Consider the following 21,315-nt stretch of genomic DNA (forward strand, 5'->3'; position numbering starts at 1 on the left):
AACAGGCCCAGGTTGGCTAACTGACCTGGCTCACACTGGGCTGTAATTACAACTCAGACACCTCTTCAGCCTTTTCCACAGCCTCACTCTGCCACCATCGCACCATCCCCAGCTTCCCCTCCTGTGCTCAGGTGGTGAGCACCTCTGCCCACAGGCAGTGCCAGGCTGTCACAGCAGCTCTCCAGGGCAGGAAGGGGCTTTTCCCCAGGAACTTGGCTGCAGGTCCCAGTGGCAGGGCTGAGGGCCCAGAGCAGGCAGGGAGGAAGAGAACGGTCCAGCACCCACATTCTGACCCTGCAGGAAAGGGTGTGGGTCGATAAGAAACGGTCAGCCCAGCACCCACCCTGTCCTCCAGGTCCCGTCCCTGCCAGTGGCCTGAGCCAGCCGTGAGCTCAACAGCTGGCAAGGCCATCAGGATTTAGAGGGGACAAGCCAGAAGAGCTTCCAGGGGGGAGGGTGAGGATGGGGTGCTGCCTCTATTTGGGAACGGAAGAGCAAGGACTTTCTCATAGGGGAGTTATATTTGCAAGCAAAGAAACTGTGATCATTCAGCCCAGAAAAGACCCTAAATTCTGGGTCTGATACATCTACGTTTGGGGGAAGGAGCTCCTGAAGGCCAGGAGCCTCAGACACAGCCCTCCCTGACCTCAGGCCCTCTTCGCCCTTGGGAGCTGGCCTCAACGTCCCCGAAGGACAGGTAAAGAAACTGGCCCAGCCACACCTCTTACCTTCTAGCATGCAGACAATTGGGGGGTCTGGAGGGAAGCAGTGTTTGTTACCCCAGGTCCTGGCACCAAAGTGGGAGTATCCCTTACCTGGCCTGGGAAGCCCTTTTTCAGTCTCCACCCTGGCTGATCCTGGATGTGCCACACCCCAGGCGAGAGGGCATCTAGAAGGCACGGCCTCGGCCTCACCCTCACCCTCACCCGGTGGGGCTGAGTCCCAGGTGGAACGGAGTTGGGTGGCTGAAGAGACACTGAAAAGCTAGCTCCTGAGATATAGCCAACAGCTGGCAAATAAGGAGGGACCGTCCTTGGCTGCACGGTGATGCCTGCTAGCCCCCCACAACGGACACCCTGTCCCAGAGTCTGACAGCCTTTGGTGCTCCAGACAGTTCCTCCTGTTATCCAGCCCCCGTCTCCTTCCTTCCCTCTCCTAGAGCTTTGTCCCCTGGCTCCGCAGAGGTGCCCTTCCTTTCCTGCCCACTGGGAAGCCCCGTGAGAGGTGGGGAGAGCTGGAATCTCAAGGCATGTCCACCAGCCTCCCCTTAAGGGCAGAGCTTTCTCTGAAGCAGCCAGGCCAGGCCCTGCAAGGCTGCTGCCCAGTAGAAAGGCCCACAGGCGTCCCCTCCACACTCCTGGGCCTCTTTCCTGTTAGCTCTCTCCCAGGAGTCTTAGGGTCTCACCACCCATGGCCTGGCACAGCCAGGCTGCTGCAGGGAGCTCAGCCCACTCAGCCTGGCCCTGCTCTCGCCATGCCCTTGAGATGACGCCAGCCACATCCCTGGTCTACTAACACAGACCCTGCCTTCTTCCTGACTCCACAGCAGCAGCAGCACCTGGCCTTGTGCCCCACCGTCTCCCATTCCCCTTCCGGGGTACTGCACTTTCCCGCTTTCCTCCCACCTTGCCAGTGCCCTGGAGCAGCCCAGCAGTGCCCTGAGCCCTCTCCCTGGAACATGTCCCCCCCACCCCCCCACCCCGGCCCAGGCTAGTACTGGTAGCAATGCCTACCTGAGTGCTTCCAGATGTTCTCTCCAGATGACTCAGGACTACTGAGCCTCTTTACCCACCCAGCTGTCCCTAATCCCTTGACCTGCATCCCATCACCAAGCCCTGGCGGTCTGTCCTAGGAATCTACTGGACCCATCTGTTTCTATCACCCACGCAGCCCGGCCTCCACCATCTCTTGCCTGGATGTTGGCAACAGCTTCCTTGTGGAACCTGCGCTCCTGCAGCTCCCCCACCCGCCAAGAACAGGCTGACCGTGCCCTTCCCCCTCCTACATGCTTTAGGAGCTCCTTGGGGTCCCTGGGATACGGCTGATAGCTTCCGAGAGCCCACGGGCTGCCTTCTAACGCCCACCCCACCCGGTCTCCACACCTGGCAAGATGGTTCTACTTCCAGCCGCTCCAACTCCTCACTTCTGTTGATGGCTGGCCTGTGCATACGCTGTTGCCTCTCTGTGGCGCACGCTTCCCCTTCCACATTACCCAGCTCCCAGTATGTCTTACCACATCGTCTTCCAGGCGCCACTTCCTCTAGAGCTGTGTCCAGTACAGAGCCACCAGCCACTAGTACAGGTGGCTATCGGAGCCTTTGAAATACACTGGTTCATAAGATGCGGTTTAAGCGTAAAACACCAGCTTTCAAAGCAAAAGTATTAGTGGCTCATTCACAATTTTTATAATGACTGTATGTTGAAATGAAAATATTTTAGACGTATACTGGGTTAAATAGAATGCATTATTGATATTAAAATTAACTTCACCTGCTTTTTTTTTTTTACTTTTTAAAATGTGGCTATTAGAAAAATTTAAATTACATACATGACACACACTATATTCCGCTGGATGGAACTGCCCCAAGGGCTTCAGTGAGAACCAGATGGAGTGAGGGGCCACCCCCGGCCCCACTTCACCGGCTGCCAATGAGAAGGCCCCTCAAGGGGGCATGGCCTGTGCCACACACAGTGCCTGACAGATTCAGGGAATGGACTGACGACCTGGGAAGAGGCACAGGGAAAAGAAGCTCCTCATGACACAACTCTCCCACCTTTTATTCAACAAATGGATGGGGCTGGAGACGCAAGGACAGGACAACAGCACAGTTTCAATAAATAAGAAATGGGGCAACAGTGGGGCCCGTGCCTGCACAGCCCACATAAATAACCAGGTTGCTGAGCCAGGGTGGAGACGGGCAGGGCAGTTGCCCGCACTGCCCACACTAAGGGACAGACACACCAACACCACAGGGACACAGACCACCTAAGGCAGAGGTGCCTCTCCAGCCTGTCACACATCCTCCCCGAAAGCTCCTGATATCGTGGGGGTGGCTGGGCCCCACCCAGGTCAGGTCTGTTTTATCAATTTGAATAAATAAAAACAGCAGGTTGGAGGCAGGCACATGCATTCAGCCCCTTCTGTAGGCAGAGCCGTGGATGGGCAGCCCCATGGGGGCCTTGAAGGCGGAGGCCCTGGAAGCAGCAAAAATGGGGCCAGATGAAGCGACTAGCAGGAGGGGCGGCAAGGAGGTGAGCTCGCACCCACAGCACAGCCCAGAGCCCGCAGGGAGCTGGAGAGGCCCTGGGCACTGAGACTTCACAGTCAGAAAAAGGGGGACCCAGAGACGGCCAGGGACTTGCCAGGGATTAGAACCCAGGGATTCAGACTCCCTGCCCGTGGCATTTTGTTGCCCCTCCCCTGCACAGGTCCTGCCGGGAGAGGAGGGGAGGCACATCTGCTCAGGGGCCCTGGACAGAGGCAGGAGGTGGCTAATTACCAAGGGTGGGGCCAAGGGTGCCAAGCAGAGGGCCCCTCCCATCATCACGGCCTGGCCTCCTGGTGGCACAGAGGATCTTACGGGTCCCAGGATCTGACCAGGGCACAGGGTCAGGGCATCCTGCAGGGAAGGAACTGGGTGGCAGAGACGGGTGGGCTTTCAACTAGCTCCTGTGACTGTGCCTGCCGCGGCCTCCTCGCTGGGGCAGACACTGCCACCTCCAGCCTTGCCGTTTTGTCTGCTGGGCCACTGCTTCTGGATCCTTGCAGGCCCAGCTGCAGCTCGACCTCCTCCAGGAAGCCTTCGAACCTCCCAGGACAGGGCTGCGGTGCCCTCAGATGACCAGGTTGCTCTCACTTAGCCGGACCACATAGCGGCTCTCCTGGGGGACAGAATGACTGGTCAGAGCTGAGGCTCCAGGAAAGTGGCCCCTGCCCAGGGGTCCCTGCACCTCCACCCCTGCCCCATCTGCAGGCAGGGCAGACACTTCCTCTTTTTGGCCTCACCTCGGCCTTCTTCTCTGCTGGGGGCTTTGGCCACTTAGTATGGCTTCCACTACTTCCCAGGAGTGCCCGCTGCTCAGTGGGGTGGCCAGCTTGTGGGGAGTCAGTGAAATCACCCAATGAGGGCCCAACCTCCGTGATGGTCTTCACCTCAGAGGCCCATGAATTTGTCCGCTGCTCAGGAATTCGGGCCACGCGGAACCTGTGAAGAGAGGTGGTGCAATCATCCCCCAATTAGAGGAAGAACCCCGAAGCAGAGAAGGCAGCAGGTTCATTGGTCAGAGCCTGAGCCCTTCCCACACCCTTTTATCCACAGATGAGCCCCCAACCCTAGTTTTCAGGTAGACAGGCCCTTGGCCTGGGGGGCCCCAGGTGTGACCAGTAGCCAGGATCCTGCCTCAGGGACCCAGGGCCCCATGTGAGAGGATCACTGAGCAGACCCCTGGTCACCCCACTGCCCAGAGGCACCTGAGGCCAGGAAGGGAGGTGGGGCGTCACCAGGCAAGGTATCTGGGGCTCAACCTGGGGCCCTGCTGCCCCCCACTCCCACCCTGGCTGTCGTCTCTCCCTGACCCTGCTTCGTCTGTGCCCACCTCACCTGCCCACAGACAAGATAGTGATCTCGCCCTGGCGTCCGGCCTTGGCGCTGGCCTTGGGCGCCCTGGCTGGGTTGGGCAGGAATCTGGGAGTGGGAGTGGTAGCAGCCGCAGCTTCAGGGGACAGCAGCACCTCGGGCCACTTCTGGTTACAACGGGAGCAGCAGACGCCAGAGAGCGAGGCCAGGCCCTGCACGGTGTGGAGGTGGTGGTTGTGTGGGCAGATGTACGGCATGCTGGGTCCGGGCGGCAGCCTATGGAGGGCACAGGTGGCAGTGGTCACGAGGGCAGACCAGGACCAGGAGACCACAGAAGGTGGTGAAGGGTATTGAGGTGACAGGAGAGGGAGCATCCCCAGGTGGTGAATCCCCAGGAAGTGGGCTGATTAGCTGGTTATGGGCTCCCCTTACCACCTGCCCACTCACCTGGGCACAGGCCGGTGGCTGGTTTGTACCAGCTGTTTGCTGTGATACTCCTTCAGCAGCTCCTCCAGGGCCGCTGCATTCTCTGTGGGCAGCTGAAGTCAGAACCCGGCTCTGGGCCATGAGGGGCACTCCCCCAGGACCCCTTGTCTCAGTACCAATCCCCTGACCTACCTGCCATCCCCTCCCTGCCTGGGGCACGTGCCTTCCCCCCCCACACACCTCCCCAATCAGGCAAGAATAGGGGGGAGGGGGCAGCACCATCCATCACACAGGTCAGAGAGGGGAGGCTGGCCCGGTGACCCCTGAGGCTGCCTCGAAGGCTCTGAGAGGAGACCCTGCTCTCCTGGGCACAGGGATAGTCAGGCCTTCTCCTCACCTTTCTTCTCCGTGATCAGGCGCACCAGGACCCCGATGGTGTCCTCGTTGGCGTCTTCAGCCCCGTAGGCGGGGTTGTTCCCTGGGGTCAGAAGAGGAGGACTGTGATTCTGGGGAAGTGACGAGGGTGGAGCCCCAGACTCTGGAGCTATACCAACACGTGGCAGCAGAGGGCGCACCAAGCCTTCCTAGGTGCTGGGCTCCAAGCCTGGGTGTTTACAAACCCGTCCAGGCCGCAGCTCTGAGAACCCATTATCACCCTCACTGCTCAGCATCACTGCTCCCTTCACCAAAGCCCCGGTGCTGAGCAGTGTCAGGCCCATCTGAACTCCACCGTTCCTGCAGGGAGAGTGAGGGCCAGGGCAGCGCTTCTGGGGCCTGCCCTCTCCCCCCTCAGCCAACACCTCCTGCAGACACTGCCAATCCCAGGCCTGTTACCTCCCCGCACACCCTCCTGTCTATAAGCTAACTGAGGGCGCTTGGCCAGCTTAGGGCGCAAGCCTCAAAGGCATGAAAATGGGCCACGTGCTCAATCCTGGGCCAGCAGCAAACAGCTCCTAGGACAGCATTTGGAAAAACCCTAACTTAACTCTGGTGCCGTGTCACATATAGAAATTTTTTGATATTTGCAACCACAGTAAAACAAAGACTTATATTTTTGATATTTATTTTATATATTTAAATACCATTTAACAGAGAAAAATCAACCAAAAAAAATGAGTTCGCGTGTCACCTCTGACACACGTGTCATAGGTTCGCCATCACTGTCCTAGGACTTGTACTGAAAGCAGCCAGCAGTTAAAGTTAGTCCTGAGCTGGGAAAACAAGGGAGTCCCAGGCGAGGTGGCCTCAGTTACCAGGCCCAAAGCTCCGGTCTCCATCCTGCCCCCCCAGACTTTATCGTCAGGAGTTGGGAAGGGCTCTGGCCAGGCCCAGGCAGCCTGAGGCACTGGCACAGGAGGTGCCGTTTCAATCTCAACTTGGCCATAAGGCTCCTATGGGCAATATATGTGCACACGCCCTCTGGCCTTCGGGTAGAGTGGGGTGTGGGGAGGAGACAAGGGGCCTAGGGCCCGGGGGTGGGGGTAGGAGAAACACATGTCTCCCTTTGGTCCAGGACTCATAGCTCAAACCACAGCCTGGAAACCCAAGCCTCGCCTGGTGCCTGCCCAGGACAGCTGCCCTTCAGGTCAGAGGTCACTTTGAGGATCGAGTAGGAGGTCAGACCCTCGAACCACACACACACTGTAGCCCTGAAGAGTTCAGACCCCTTCAGCCAGGCATGGCTGCACCCAAAGCGGGAATCCCACTACCGCCACTTAACCTGCTCTATCCGTCACCACCTCGAGCCACCGCATCCTCCCTTCTACCTTGTCAGTGGCCCACATGCAGCACCTCCTGGAAGCCCTCCTGATTTGCCCTCTGCAGGCCTCTCCATCAGACCCTCCGGGCCAAGCAGGATCCCTCGGGCAGCCCGCCAGCTGAGCTGGGCCGGCCCGTGCCCTCTGGCCTCCCCACCAGGACTCTGGGCCAGCCTCACCGCTGCCTCCACCTCCTTGTTGCCCGACTTCCTTGTTGGCAGTGCAGTGGTAGCCCTTCCGCTTGAGCAGGTTACACACCAGGATGCCCAGCAGCCCCATGAGGCAGAAGATGGGCACGATGGCAATAACTGCGTACGGGGCCGCCGTCTCCTCGGGGCCGCCTGCCCGCGTGCTGTTCCCAGGCGGCCGAGTCTCCCCGGTGCCTCTGGCCCCTGCCGCCACCGCCACACCACGTCGGGTCCGCCTTCTCCGCTCTGAGCACCACCGAGGACAGAGGCATGGAGGCAAGACAGAGGCAGACAGAATCACACAGTGGGACCAGGGCCTGAGTCAGGGTGTGTGTGGATGTGTGCGTGGGCGCTGATGTGTTCAGAGCTGCCCACGCCTTGCCATGTTGGGGAAACAAGGTCCAACTCACCCCCAGCCCCTCCTATTTGGCCATCTGATTAGTCAGCGTGAGCAAGGCCTCTTCAGGCCACAGGGTGGTCAGAACCTCATCCCCCGTCACCCCTCCTGCTGGGTCAGAGGGATGAGCAGATGGCACCTGTGTGCGTGCCTGGGCACAGGGACATGGGGTCCTTCCTCCCCATGACCTGGTCCATGAGTTAGTTGCCCCGACACGAGGAGGTGCGTGTGTGTATGTGTACAAGCATGTGCGCTCACACTCATCTGCATGTGTGTTTAAGGGGATGAGGATGGGGGTCAGACAGGTCAGGATGGGAGCCCTCCTGCTGGGTGGCCTCTGCCACTCAGAATGACTTGGGCCAACAGACAGCCAGTGGAACAATTTGACCATGTCCTGCTGGACTCCCCCTGGCTGTTCACCTTCCCGTGTGCTGAGGGAGTGAGGACCCCGCTGCCCTAGATGGACACTGTGGGGGTCCCTGGGCTCAAGCTCACCAGACCCCCTCCCACACATACCCTAGGCCCCATCTGCCACTCACCATAACAACCGCGAGGACCCAGAGGTGTCCAGGAGCACGGCTGACAGGGAGCACCGGGGACCTCTGAAGGGGCAAACCACCTACGGGGGGGAGACATCACTGAGACCCAGAACTTTCCTCAAAGAGACTGGACTCCTTCCTACTGGACACCCACACTGGTCCTTACCCTCCCATTTCACAGATGGGAGGACTGAGGCCCGCTCAGGGGCTGGGTGAGGCTGGGCCAGGATCCCGTGTCCTGGTCACCTGGCATGAACTCCCACGCCCCACCCCATGGCTCACCCAGGCCGGCAGTCTCCACATAGTGTGTCTTGAGTCACTGTGCCCGCCCGGGCCTCCAGCCTCCCTCGAAGGCTGCAGCAGGAGTGGGACTGGCATGGGCTAGAGCCCCACGAGGCTGAGAAGGTGCCCAGGGGGCAGGACCTGCATAATGTGCCCTGCCCCAGGTCCTGTGGGAGGGAAAGGGTGAGAACGAAGCCAGGAAGCCCATCCCTGGCCCTCAGGAGTCTTCCTAGGATAGGGCGGATGGGCAGGGCGAGCTCACCAGGTTGGGCTCCTCCCCGGGTGGGCACTGCCAAGGGGTTGTTGATGTTGGCATAGCCAGAGGCCAGGGCAGCAGCTGGAAGAACAACGGGCAGGGCACACTGAGCAGAAAGCCCTGGGCCATGGCACCTCTGGGCTGTCTCTCCACCACCCGCTTCCTGATGCCCAGGAGTGGGGACTGAAGACCCCAGGCCTCAGGGATCCTCTGTAACCTCAGCCTCAGGTAGAGCCTGCTCGTCCCGGACCTCCGCACGGCCACTGCCCAGGGAGGGAGAGCGCACATCTGTGCTGGAAATGCCGGAAAGCCCCGGCCAGGCTGCTCAGGACCTCCAGCCTCTGAGTCACACCTCTTCCATCCTCCAGGACGAGGGGGGATGCTTCCGAATTCCTCTCAAGTTCCGCCCTGCTTCCTGCTGCCTTGCCCCCCAGCACAGCTGGGCCTGTCATCAGCCGGCCTCTGTGCATCATCCCTGGGACCAACGCTGCAGCTGGCACTTCCTATTCTGGGCCCTTGGCTGAGTCTCCAGCAACACATCCTCCTCCGTGACCTCCCCGTCACCCAGGCCACCCCTGCACCACACAGGGCGGGAACGTCCCAAGAGAAGGGTCTCTACTTGTGTCCCAGCCATTCCATTGGGAGCTCCCTCTGCTTCCCTTTCCAGGTGTGAACTGTCTGCCCTGAACCCTGTGCTGTGGGGAGACCCCCTGGTCCTCTGGTTTTGCTTTGGGGGTGGCAGGTGCAGAGCAGAGCCATCCGTCCTGAAGGGCAGAGGGAATGTTACGTAGGAGGCTCTGGGGACCGCCTCAGGCCCAGACCTGGCTCCCAGCAGCAGTGTCAGTGTGGGCCAAGAGGCCCTGGCGAGGGTCAGACGGGCTCCCGGGAAGAGCCGGGAACCAAGCGCACCCCAACACGGGTCCTAGCAGCCTTTAGGCTCCATCTCCTCGGGGGGCCGGGACCAGGGCCCAGGGCTCAGGGCTCAGGGCTCAGGGCTCGGCGATTCTGGTGTCCCCACCACAGCCCCATCCCCAACTCACCACAAGGAAGCAGGACAGCGGCCAGTGCGGTGGAGGGCCCAGCTTCATCCTCAGCTTCCTCCTCAGGCCCTGTGGTCCCCGCCTACGGCAGATGGAGGGGAGGCTCAGGAATAGAACAGCCGGCTTCCAGGACAACTGGATGGGAGTGTGTGAGGTCTGCTGGGCAGGCAGCGCTCTGGCGAGGCTGGGCCTACACTGACTGCCACCCGCCTTCAGCCCTCAAGCCTGAGTAGAGCAGGGGGTGTCCTGCCCGGGGCCAGCCTCCCAGGGCAGCACAGATTGGAGGAGGCTTCCCAGGGGGTCGGGCTTCCAGAAACAGCCAGGTGCCCTGGGCATGGGCAGGGGGCCTGGGAGGAAGGAAGCCTGTGACTGCATCCCTGCGGATGGGGGTAAGAGAGCTCCCTCAGAACATGCAGGCCTCGCGCATGCCCCCCTCCTGCTCACTGCCTTCACTCTTGCTGTTCCTGCTCAAAGAAGGCCCTTCCTCCCACCCTTCAAAGCCCAATACCAGGCGACTCTCTCCAGAAGCTTCTCTAGACCACCTATCCCCAAAGCTGGGTTAGGCCCCCAGAGCTCCTGCATGTACCCCCAACTCCATCAGAGTCCTGGCCCTCTCATGTGTCCACTGTCCACCCCAGCTGACTTCCCCACAAGGACCTGGGGGCGGCCCTGGGGTGGTCATGGTGCCCAGCGCTCAGCCTCCCTCCTCCCTTGGGCACCTCCTGTGTGCCAGGCACGGGAAATAATATGAATCCGAGCTAGACGGACAGGGTCCTGTCCTCAGGGAACTCACACCACAGGGCTGACCAACGGCCAACTGGCGATCCCCGTGCAATGGGCACTGGCTGAGAGGCTGAGGTGGCCTCCGCTGAGGGAAGCCTCCGGCCAGTGGGCAGGGTGGGAACAGCAGAAGGACTGGCTCAGACAACAAGAGGGATCGTGGCAAAAGGAGGAAGTTCCCAAGGAGCCCTTCCAGGCTCAGGAGGGGGGGGAGGATCGATATTTGTCAGAAGCCCCTGGCCAGGTGGGGCCTCTGAACCCTGAGGGGTGGCACTGGAGAGCCCAGTCCCTACCCCAGGGCCCCAGCAGGTTGAGGGGACCCTGCCTGGTGCCCCAAGCTCCTTGGGAGAGCCCCTCAGCCTACGGTGGCCTGGGCTTCCCACTTGAAAAAGGAACCGGAGGACAACGATCTGGCCTCACTGGATGGGCGGGCCAGCACAGACCTCGCGGGCAGGGGCTGGGGGAGGGGGCGGGGAGGGGGCGGGGAGGGGGCGGGGAGGCGCAGCGGCCACACCAGGGGCTCTCCAGGTCGCTGGCAATGGCTCCGGCTGAGGCCAGCTCAGGGGAAAACCTGGGACAGAATGTTGGGCCAGAGTAGAGTGAAGGCCGCACCCTGGCAGCCAGCACCCAACAGGTGACAGACACCCCCTGACCTCTCCCGCCCTGCCCCGCCCCCTCTCACTCGGTCACAAGGCTTCCTTTCTAGTGTCTGCCCCACAGTGAACCTTCACCCGGGCAGCTCGCCTCCCCGAGCCCCCCAGCCCCCGGTCTTCATAGGCTCTAACCCATAGGCTGCCCATGCACCCCAAGTCCTCAGGCTGGTCCCAAAGCCCTGCCCGGTCACCAGACCCAGCGCCCCTCCATGTCCCTGGGGTGGGCTCAGAGGGCTGGGGCAGGAATGAAATGTCAGAGGCACAACAGCCACACCCCCTGTCCCACCCCTGGCCCCTGCGGGGTGACCTGAGCCCACGGGGAGGGCTGTGCAGCTGCTCATCTCCAGACAGGCAGGGAGCTGTGATCTGGAGGCTTCCAGGAGCAAAATGGGGGTCCAAAGGCCCAGACGTAAAACCAGCGAGGACCCACTTAGGCGCATTCACAGACACTCACCGCCTCGAGCCCTGCCGCCCTCCAATTACGTACCTTCTAATTACCCCAAACCGGCACTTACCCCCGTCTAGCCCCCAAGCCTCTGCTTACAGCTGCCTCCCCAGCCCCACACTCAGCCCAGACTGAGCCCCCAAAGGGCCTGCCCAGTCAGGCAGCCGCCAGCCAGCTGCCCCCCCCTCAGCACCCCCTTCCCACCAGGACTCCAGCATCTCAGCCCTGGAGCCCTGGAACCTCCATCACAAAGCAAGTTCAGACCAAAGCCCCTGGGTGGGTGGGGGTCTGGGAAGGCTCCATCCCCACCCCATGCTGGTCCTGGAGGCCAAGCAGTCGGTGACTCCCCAAAGCCTGCACCTCCCAGGGCTTCCTAGAGGGGGCAGGAGGGCAGACCGAGGCCCTGGGAAGCGCAGTGCCCACAGCCAGGAGTCTCCCCGCCTGCCCCCTGCCCCTGGCAGAGAAGCCCTCGGGGCCCCAGGGGCAGAGAAGGAAGTGAGCTTGGAGGCCACTCCTCCCCGAGCAGAGCCTCCTCCCCGGGGCCCCACCAACTCCCTAGGGGACGCAGGCCCCGACTTCACCTCCAGGGGCCTCAGCGTCCTCCCAGGGCACGGCTGTCAGTCGTGAGGTTTAAATGAGGTAACAGGAGCCTAAAGTAGGTCGTGGGAGTTCCTCCCCCCAGGCCCTGCTTTCCCGGAGGCACCTCCTGCCCAGGCAGGTAATTAAGCATTTGTTTGCTTGCGTATCTATTGTTTGCCCCCCCCACCAGACAGCAGCCGGGGCAGGGACGCTGTCTCATTCACCACAAAGCCCTCCCCAGCCCCGTCTGGGGCAGGAGGCCTCTACCCAACAGGCTCCCAGGAGCAGGGGCTTCCTCACACTCGGCCCCGCCCTGCCCTCCAAAAATACCCAAACATTTAGACCCAGAAATTCCCTGGAAGAAGGTCAACTAACAAAGCCACCAGGGCGAGGGCCCTTGAGGCCAGGGAGCACCAGGGAGGCGCACCCCGGAGGCCAGAGAGAAAGAGGAAGCCGCGCCCCCGCCCAGGCCGCGGCAGCTTCCCCTTTCCCAGAACTGAAGCCACGGGGTCAGGGCACCCAGCCCCTCTCCAGCCTCACCCCAGCCACCTTGTCATCGCCACCAAACCCTGAAGGTCTCCGGGCCTCACGCCCACCCCAAGACCACCTACCTCCCTGGCCTCCAGCTCAGCCCCACCTGCAGCCTAGGTGTCTGGTCTGAGGTCCCCCACCCACTCCCACTCTGAGCGGCTCCGGCTCGGCTGTCAGTGCCCCACACTCGCCTCTCTTACCCCGGCGCTGGCATCTGCTGTTTCTTCTGCCCAGAAACATCCTCCCGTCAGCAGGCCAACACCTACTCTTCCTTCAGAGCTCAGCTCAAAGGCACTTCCTCCTGCAGTAATCATCCTGTGTGCGACCATCCTGTTTACCCAGCCCCTTCCCCAGCACAGGGCCTGGCCGGTGTGCGGGGAGAAGGCGCTGAACCGAAAGCAGGCGCTCTCAGGAGGGCCAGAGAGCAGGCTGACCACTAAGGAGCCCACGGGTGGGGGTGAGCTGGGGGTCTGAACCTGGAGCTGAGCCCCTGGGCTCACTTGGGGAGAACCAGCCTGACTTGCTTGCTCTTCGCTGGGTCTATGGCCGTGGACCTTCCCCCACACACAGAGGGCTGATGAGGGAATTCACGGGAACTATTCAGCGCGAGGCCCAGAACAAAGCTAGCTCTTAACGAGCATGTGCTGTGCCTCAGTTTGCCCACGTGTACATTGTGGAGGGCGGACAGCACGCACTGATAGGCAGGGGTAAGCTATAAACGAGGCTCTCTTATTGACGTATAATGCTCGGCACAGACTGGCACACAGGAGGTGCCGGGCTGGCCATGGGGAGGCTCTGGGAGGTGGGAAGGTGCAGGAAGGGGGAGGGGTCTGGGAAGGCAATGCCCAGGTCACACCAAGCCCGGCCCAAGTTGAGAAGCTTGTGCTAACCTCCACCCCCCCACCCCCGCCCACGCCCCAGGGCCTACGGGAGCCTAGGAGGGTTAGCTGGGGAGGAGCAGGAATGGAACAACTGTGCCTCAGAGGGCTCCCTGCCAAGTGAAGGAGCTGGAGGTGGAGGAAGGTGCCCACCTGGGGCAGGCGGGGAGGGGGATTCTGTTTCCCAGCTCTAGGGCCTGAGGACCACCCTGCAGCCTCCAGAGCTAGGGCTGCCTGGAAACACAGCTGGATACGGTCCCCTGGGCCCCCTCAGCTGCAGCTGCACCAGAGGCGGGAAGACAAAGGCCGCCCATCAATAGAGAAATCCAGGTTAGCGAGGAGCCCGGTGGTTCCCTGGCAACTGGGGCTGAAGTAGGGCAGTGCCCGCAGTGGGCGGCGGCGGCGAGGACAGCTAGGCATCTCCTCCTTCCCATCCTCCATCCTCACGAGGAAGGTAAACGGCCCTCGTTCCCTGAGCCAGGCCCTCACCCTGTGCTGCTCCACTCCTCACAGGAGAGATGAGCACCCCCTTGCACCCCTGCGGCCATGGAGGCTGCTTGTACGTTCACACGGGCGTGAAGGGGTGACGCAGGGTGGAGCTCAGGTCTGTCTGGCTGCTTCCCACCTCACTCCGGCCCCTTCCCTGTAGCCAGCGCGGGGCCTGGCTCACGGCACCTGTCCTCGGGCTTCCACCAACCCGGTGGCCGAGGCCAGGCAGGGGGCTGTCATCCAGCACCCAGATGGGCCTCAGGGAAAAGGCACTGCCCCTCCCCGGGAGCCTCTGGCCACCTGAGGTTTCTCTGCTTCTGTACTCATCTGCACTGCTCTCCTCTGCCCCAGCTCCAGGGAAAGGGGCTGTGAGAAGGATGAAGTGCAGGGAAGCTGGGAGTTCCAGGGTGGGGAGGAGGAAGAGGGGGTTGAGGGGGAGCAGAGGTGCCGGGGTGAAGCTCCTAGGGCTGCTGACAGGCTGGGGCCCGGAGACCTGCAGAGGCTGCCTCAGGGCCACTCAGGGAGAAGAGCACCCAATCCCCACCCCTTCCCAGCCTTGGGCAGCCGTGATGTCCCCACTCACAACCCTGGGGTGAGGACTCCATGCAATGCTAGCTAGCCTCTAACCCTGCTCCCTGGCCCACCCCCGGGGCCGGCCTGCTTCTCCCCTCAGAGCTGCCAGCAGGCCTGGGAGGCTCGGTGGGTGACGTGGGCGGGTGGGGCTGAGGGGGCTAAGGCAGTGGTTCTCAATCTGTGGGTCGCGACCCCTTTGGCGTCGAATGACCCTTTCACAGGGGTCGCCTAAGACCATCCTGCAGATCAGATATTTACATTACGATTCATAACAGTAGCAACATTACAGTGATGAAGTAGCAACGAAAATAATTTTATGGTTGGGTCACAACATGAGGAACTGTATTTAAAGAGCCAGAAGGTTGAGAGCCAATGGACTAAGGAAAGGGCTGAGGCAGCCAGCCCAGGCCTACCCAGCTGCTGCGGTCGGAGACAAGGGTTAGCCCCTCCCCTGCAGTGGGAGCGGGCAGCAGCCACACCCCCCAGGCCTGGCATTCCCGCTGCTCCTGCATGTCCTGCTCTGCCACCATCCGTCACTCAGCACCCTGGGCTTCCTGCTCAGGCCAGGCAGGGAGGCTGGGCCATTCTTGGCTGTCTCGCTCGGCTCTCAAGACAGGATGGCAAGGGGCCTGGGAGGGCTGGAGGGCACCTCACTGCACTCCCGTCCTGCTGTTGCTACCTCCTCCTCTGAGAAGCCACCTTGGCCTCCCGCGCTGGCCACACAGCGGGCACCGAACACTCATGTGCCAGGGCAGCCCCGAGCCTGTTCAGCACAGGCCTTGTTCCATCACCCTGACCGGGCCGACCTGGCCGCGGGGGAGTGAGACCGAGGGGAGACCGCAGCCCCAGCCTGTGCCCTTCTCCATCTCCTCCCCACGCAGGTTGCTGGGGACAGGGACCTTCCGCGGTCACCCGGTGGCGCGGGAGTGGGCAAGGGTGCTGTAGGGACCCCAACATCAAGCCCAGCAGCCGGTGGAGGCGCCGTGGCCTCCCCAGGAAGACCCCGGGTGCCCATTTCCCGGCCCCGTGCAGTCCCGTGTGCACCTGCTCCGTGCTGGCTGAGCCACAGTCCGAGGTGAAGGCGCTGAGCAGTCAGGACCCGCCCCATGTCTCCGAGCCTCAGTTTCCTCCTCTATAATTTTGGGCAACTGTGCTGGCTCAGCTGACCTCTGGGGGTGGCTGGAGGACCCAGAGTTCACTGGGGACAGTGGTTCTTTCTACAATCAGACCTCAGCCCAGGAGCCACTTCCAGCAGGAAGCCTTCCCTGTCGGGGGGGGGTCTCCCCTTCCCCCCTCCCCCTCTCCCCTCTCCTGGCCTCTTTGGCCATCACTGTTTGTGGTCACCCCCAAGGGAGGGAGGCAGGCGAGTCCATGCAGGCGGCTGGGTCCCCAGGAGGGCCAGGTCCCTCCCTGAGCTCACTGCTCCCGCTCACAGTGAGGCTGTGCGGCTCCAAGCGCGCGTCCCTCCTCCTGGGTGCCCTCCTTCATCCTCTCTCCACCCACATGCTCAGACCCTGACTCCAGCTGGCTGCAGAGGCCCCTCCATCCCTTTCCGTCTGTGCCAAGTAGTCAGGGCACACTCAGGGCCACATGGGCAGGTTATTTATAGAGCTCTCATCTTTCCCACGGTGGCCCAGGAAAGAGTGCTGGCCTTCCAGCAGACAGCCTAGGTTAGGATCCCAGGGTCACCAGGGCTTGCAAGTCCCTTCCCCTCTCTGGGCCTTCTTTTCCCTGCCTGTCCCGGGAGGGGATTGCTGACCCTCTGGGCATGAGGCTAAGGATGTGAGACCCTCGGGGTCCTCATCCCAGGGCTGGGCACACAGTAGGGACACAGCATCACTTCCCTCCTGTCTTCCCTGCTACCCTAGTCCCAACTGGTGGCAATAAGTCCTGGCCTAGGCACCCAAGGGCTCAGCACAGAGTGGGTGCTGACCTCGGCCACAGACCACATCCTAGTTCCCAAATCCTGAGTGGGGGAGGGGCTCGGTGGGTCCCATTGGCTGATCTCAGGAAAATCTGGAAGAAGGGCTGGCCCCAGAGCCCAGGGAGTCTGGCCTCACCCAGCCAGGCCAAGTGCTGAACAGCCAGCCCCACCAACACTCCCTCCCCACGAACCTCTCCGGGAGCCACCAGCTCCTTCTTGGAAACGGATGAGTGAACCGAACCGTCAGACACCCTGAGGTCTGAGCGAGAGCTTGAGTGCCAGACTCCACACCAGTGGCTGTGACTCAGCCTAGAGCTGGTCCCCAATTCTGAGTCTTAGCTCCCACTAAGTAGCTTGGGAAGGAGGGGGAACGCTGTCAGTGCTGCTTCGAGGATACCTGCACCCAGGGCCTGGCACACAGCAGGGAGTTTCCTCTGCTCCTACCCTCAGGGGAGGCCTTGAGTCTTCACCCCAACCCCCAGCACACAGGACCCCTCAGAGGCCTGCCCAGCACAGACAGGGCAGCAGGAGAGGGTGGGTTGTTAGCCATGCAGTCCCATAAGTGCCCCACACCTGGCCCTAGCCGCTTTGGTTCAGTGGATAGAGCGTCGGCCTACAGACTGAAGGGGCCCAGGTTCAATTCCGGTCAAGGGCACATGCCCAGGTTGGGGGTTCGATCTCTGGGTGTGTGTGTGTGTGTGTGTGTCAGGGGGCGGCCAATCAATGATTCTCTCTCATCATTGATGTTTTTCTCTCTCTCCCCTCCTCTCTGAATCAAGAATAAAAATTTTTTTTTAAAAGTTCCCCACACCTGTGCCTGTTCCCAGAGGTGAAGGGGACACCTAGCAAGTGGACCACAACAATAAAGAGAGGCTCACGGGGGGCGGGGAGGGCTTCCTGGGTGAGGGGCTGGGGCTGAACCTGACGGCCAGGAGGGCTCTAGAAAAAGGAGACAAAAGCAAAGGCAGAGTAGGGCCAAGATCTGGTGGGTGAGATGAGGGGGAAGATGTAAAATTCAGAAGGGCCTGGGAAGGATGATTCGATGGCAGGACATGGCGTCTGGACTGTATTTTTAGGCAAAAAGTACGAGTTGCCGTAGGGCGGCTGCTCTGTCGGTGTGAGGACCTGGAAGTGGAGGTGGAGGGGCTGGGACAGAGTCTAAGCAAGGACAGCAGGCCCAGACAGGACTAGAAGGGGAGCCCTGATTCTGTGCCGGTGTCTCGGGCCTGCTTCCTGTCCCAGCCCCATCCACGTGGGTGCCCTGCCTGGAGGGTGACAGCCAGAATGTCAGGTTCTCGGTTAAGTCTCTGCACTTCTCTCAACCTCAGTCTCCCTGTGAAATGCGGCTGGGCCGATGAGCAGTGGCAGGGGGCTGCCTGCCCCTCAAAGCCTCCCCTCCTTGGCCAGACGCAGACTATCACACCAGTCCCAGCTGGGGCCACCTAGCCTGGCCTCACTGTCGTTCCTATCATCCCGGGAGGCCCAAATTCCCAGAAAGGTTTGGCTTGGGCAGGGAACATGGTGGGGTGGGACGGGGCCTCCATCAGGGCTAAGACCAGAAAAGGAGGTTAACCCTTGGTTAACCCTTCCCATCTTCCCGCTCCTGAGCCCTGAGCTATTTCCACCTCATTGCTGGGGATGGAAATAACTCAGGCTCGGCCCCAAGAGACTAAGATAGCTATTCTGATCAGCCCCAAGAAGCACAGCTCCAGCCATGCCAGAGAGGACAGCGGGACACCCTGATCCCCGCTCCAGCTCTCGGGCAGGCAGCAGCAATGGTCAGAGCTAGCAGGGGCCTCTGGGAAAAACGAGGAGGCGAGGCCCTGAGAGGATGGGGCACAAGCTCAATGTCACCCCAGCCTGCTGCTACCACGGCACGTGGATGGATCTGGGAAAGTGACCCGAGAGCAACTCTGAAGGGGACAGGGCCTCGTAAGTGTAAAGGTCAAGGGGGACTCTCAATTATCTTTGCCACCTGCAGCCTGGGCTGCGCTGCCGACTCCTGGCACTCTTCAGAGCTATGTGGGTTGGTCCCCAAACCAGTTGCAGGCCGCAGAAGGCAGGAGACAGGCCTTTCTGGCGAGTGGGGGTTGGGAGGAGGCAGGAGGAGGAGGAAGAGCAGGAAGACCACATAACCCAACCACCCCCAAAGTTTCAGACGTGTGTAAACACACACCACACTCGGAACTCACAGTGGCAGACGCTGGCAAGGCCATGCTCGCCAGCCTCGGTTTAAGGAAGAAAACCCAGCTCAGCCGTGAGCAGATACAGGCATACCTCATTTTATTGAGCTTCCCTTTACTGTGCCTCACAGGTGCTGTGTGTATGTGTGTGCTTTTTGTTTTTGTTTTTTACAAATTAAAGGCAAGCCTCTCCACCAGCAAAAGCATTAGGACTCGTTTAAGGAGATTCTGGCTTTATTACGGTGGCCTGGACGCGAACCCCAATCTCTGAGGTGTGCCTGTATTAGGAAGGTGGGTGGCCCTCCCCAGGCATGCACAGGCTTCAGGGGCAGAAGACCTGAATTCCAGTCCTGACACTGTGTGGTCTTGGGCAAGTCACTTCTCTGAGCCTGTTTCCTTCTCTGAAAAACAGTCACTGAATCTCAGAACCACCGTGAGGATTCGACAAGAGCGCTCCACCAAGCGCGGCGCACACCTGTCCTCCCGCCCTCGCCCCACCAGCAGGCAGCCAACATTTCCAGAGGCGATCGGCCGGACAGAGCTTCCAGACCCTCCAGCAGGCGCCCCTCGCCCCCCTGGGCTGGGAGCCAGCTTCCCATTCCACCTGCGTGGGCCTGGCAGACCCTCAGTGGCGGGGGGGGGCCCTGCTCCAGCTCCCCAAGGCTCACGGGCAACAAGTCCACGCCCGCTCCTCATGCAGGACACGGAGAAAGGAGGCCTGGGCCAGGGGAGGCACTGTCTGGGGTCAGGATTTCAGGCTGAGCCTCCAACTCCGTCACGTCGCCAGCGTCTGCCCGGGTATAGCCCTGGGGCCCCCGTGCCCCCACCCCCCACTGCAGTCTTTCTGCCTGAAGGGAGGAAGGGAGCACCGAGGCGGGCGACCCCAAAACAACAGAGGATCCCAGAGTGATGATTCACAGCTCAACACCTCCGTGCGCAGACGGGGAGACTGAGGTCGGGGGAACGGGGTCTGAGAGCGAGACGGGGCCCAGGGGGGATTCAGGGGCCCAGGGGGGCCGCGCTTGCAGGCCTTCGGGAGGTGGAGCCTGAGGCGGTGTCCCCCCACCGGACGCGGCCCAGCCTGGGCCCCCTCTCCCGCGCCAGGGCGCCCCTCTCTCCCGTGCCAGGACGCATCACTAAGGGTCCACCCACCTCCCTGAACTGCGCTCCCTAGGGGCGCCCCCTTGAGGACAGCCCAGGAGAGACCCTGTGGCCTGGCACCCCTCCTCCCTCCCCCCATGACCGGCCGGTTTTGAGGTCCCGCCTCTTTCCGCCTCTCGGTGCCCCGAGGCGGAGGCCCGCACGGACCCTACTTGACCCACAAGCCCGTTGGCTCCAGCGATTGCAGGGCTGCGTCTCGCAGGCACTTGGGGCTCCGGCCCCCCTACTTCACACTCACGTTAGCGAGCGGCCCTGCCCGCCAGTCACACCCTCCGCGCTCAGGCCGGTGCCCCAGCTCCCGGGGTCCCCGGGTCCCCGGCGGGGTCACCGCGCACTCCGCCTGGCACCGCGCACAGAGCGCCTGTGTCTGCCAGGCCCGCGTCACCGCCGGTGGCCCGACCGCTCGCGCGCCGGCTGGGCCGCCTCCGCGCCGTGTCACTCCCAGTCACGGGCTGACACCGTTCGGACCCCCCATTGGGCCGCACCTGGTCCTGGTCTCGGTTCAAGTGTGCCGGGCCGGGGGCGTCTCCCGGGCCGCCGGCTCCTTAACCAGCGAGTCGCGCCGCAGCTGCCCCGCCGCGCGGGCCGAGCCTGCAGTCACGCGGGGGTCTGGGCGCGGGGACTCCAGCCCAGGATGCGGGGGCGGGCGGCGAGGGGCGCGGGCAGGGGCTGCGGGGTCCGCGCGCCGCCGAACTTCCTCGGGGGCCCAGGGAGGCAGCGGGCGCCGCTCGGGTCCGCATCCCTCCGGCCGGCCGCGGGGCAGCGGCCGGGGAGCTGCGCGCACCCTCCTTACCTGGCCGCCCGCGGCAGCTCCCGAGCCCGGCTCCTCGAGCCCACCGGCGGCCGCGCAGCTGCGCGCCTTTTGAATGAATCGCCGGCCGGCGGGGACTCGGCACAGCCCACCCCTCGCGTCACGGCCGCCGACCCGCCCCCGACGTCAGGCAGCGGCTCTCGCGCCCGCCCCCTGGGGCGGCGGGGGAACTCCTGGTCCCGGCTCTGCTCGGTGTCGCCCTCTCTCGCATCCCCCGGAACTGCGGGGCTCAGCGCGGGGAGAGGCCTCTGCATCGGCCCCTTCTGGGCGCCAACCAAAATGGGCCAAGAAAGACGGGACACCTGGATGCTACTCCGGTTCGGCCAGGATTGCCGCCAACGGGGCCACCGCTGCCCTCCTGGAAACTGGCAGCTGTTCTGAATTCTTTACCTCCCCAACAACCTACCCCAGCAGACATGTTCCTCCTTCTCTGTCTTGGGCTGTGATTGCCGCCAACGGGGCCACCGCTGCCCTCCTGGAAACTGGGGGGCAGGCCTAGGAACCCCACCTTGTCCAGGCCTGCCCCTAGGAACCCCACCTTGTCCAGGCCTGCCCCTAGGAACCCCACCTTGTCCAGGCCTGCCCCTAGGAACCCCACCTTGCCCAGGCCTGCCCCTTGGAACCCCCACTTTGTGCAGGCCTGCCCCTAGGGACCCCACCTTGCCCAGCCCTGCCCCTAGGAACCCCACCTTGCCCAGGCCTGCCCCTAGGAACCCCACTTTGTGCAGGCCTGCCCCTAGGGACCCCACCTTGCCCAGGCCTGCCACTAGGAACTCCACCTTGCCCAGGCCTGCCCCTAGGAACCCTACTTTGTGCAGGCCTGGTGAGAGTGGATCTATAATGGAG

General features: G+C 62.3%; 1 protein-coding gene across 3 annotated transcripts; it reads right to left on the bottom strand.

The window, feature by feature from the left end:
* Positions 1-2,754: 2,754 nt before the first annotated feature.
* RELT (RELT TNF receptor) lies at positions 2,755-20,562 on the bottom strand. Of its 3 annotated transcripts, none has more exons than XM_036325031.1 (11): positions 20,452-20,562; positions 9,463-9,544; positions 8,429-8,503; positions 8,167-8,333; positions 7,885-7,964; positions 6,940-7,194; positions 5,401-5,481; positions 5,025-5,106; positions 4,602-4,853; positions 4,007-4,205; positions 2,755-3,882 (listed from the first exon to the last, which is right to left on the bottom strand). In XM_036325031.1, exons 2-11 carry the CDS (start codon positions 9,508-9,510, stop codon positions 3,835-3,837), a joined length of 1,287 nt encoding a protein of 428 aa, XP_036180924.1. In that variant the 5' UTR covers positions 9,511-9,544; positions 20,452-20,562; the 3' UTR covers positions 2,755-3,834. The 3 variants fall into 3 exon arrangements, with proteins under 3 accessions (XP_036180924.1, XP_036180925.1, XP_036180923.1); XM_036325032.1 differs by lacking the exon at positions 20,452-20,562 and adding an exon at positions 20,144-20,396; XM_036325030.1 differs by lacking the exon at positions 20,452-20,562 and adding an exon at positions 12,651-13,287.
* Positions 20,563-21,315: the final 753 nt, after the last annotated feature.

Source organism: Myotis myotis, unplaced genomic scaffold (assembly GCF_014108235.1).
Source record: "Myotis myotis isolate mMyoMyo1 unplaced genomic scaffold, mMyoMyo1.p scaffold_m19_p_10, whole genome shotgun sequence".
Taxonomy (NCBI): Eukaryota; Metazoa; Chordata; class Mammalia; order Chiroptera; family Vespertilionidae; genus Myotis; species Myotis myotis.

Bases quoted from the DNA above. Each gene is read 5' to 3' on its own strand.
- RELT (XM_036325030.1), bottom strand. The intron at 8,504-9,462 runs GTGAGTTGGGGA...TTGTTCTTCCAG, and splicing joins CGCTGTCCTGCTTCCTTGTG to CTGCTGCCCTGGCCTCTGGC. The intron at 3,883-4,006 runs GTGAGGCCAAAA...TCTGTCCCCCAG, and splicing joins CAGCAGAGAAGAAGGCCGAG to GAGAGCCGCTATGTGGTCCG.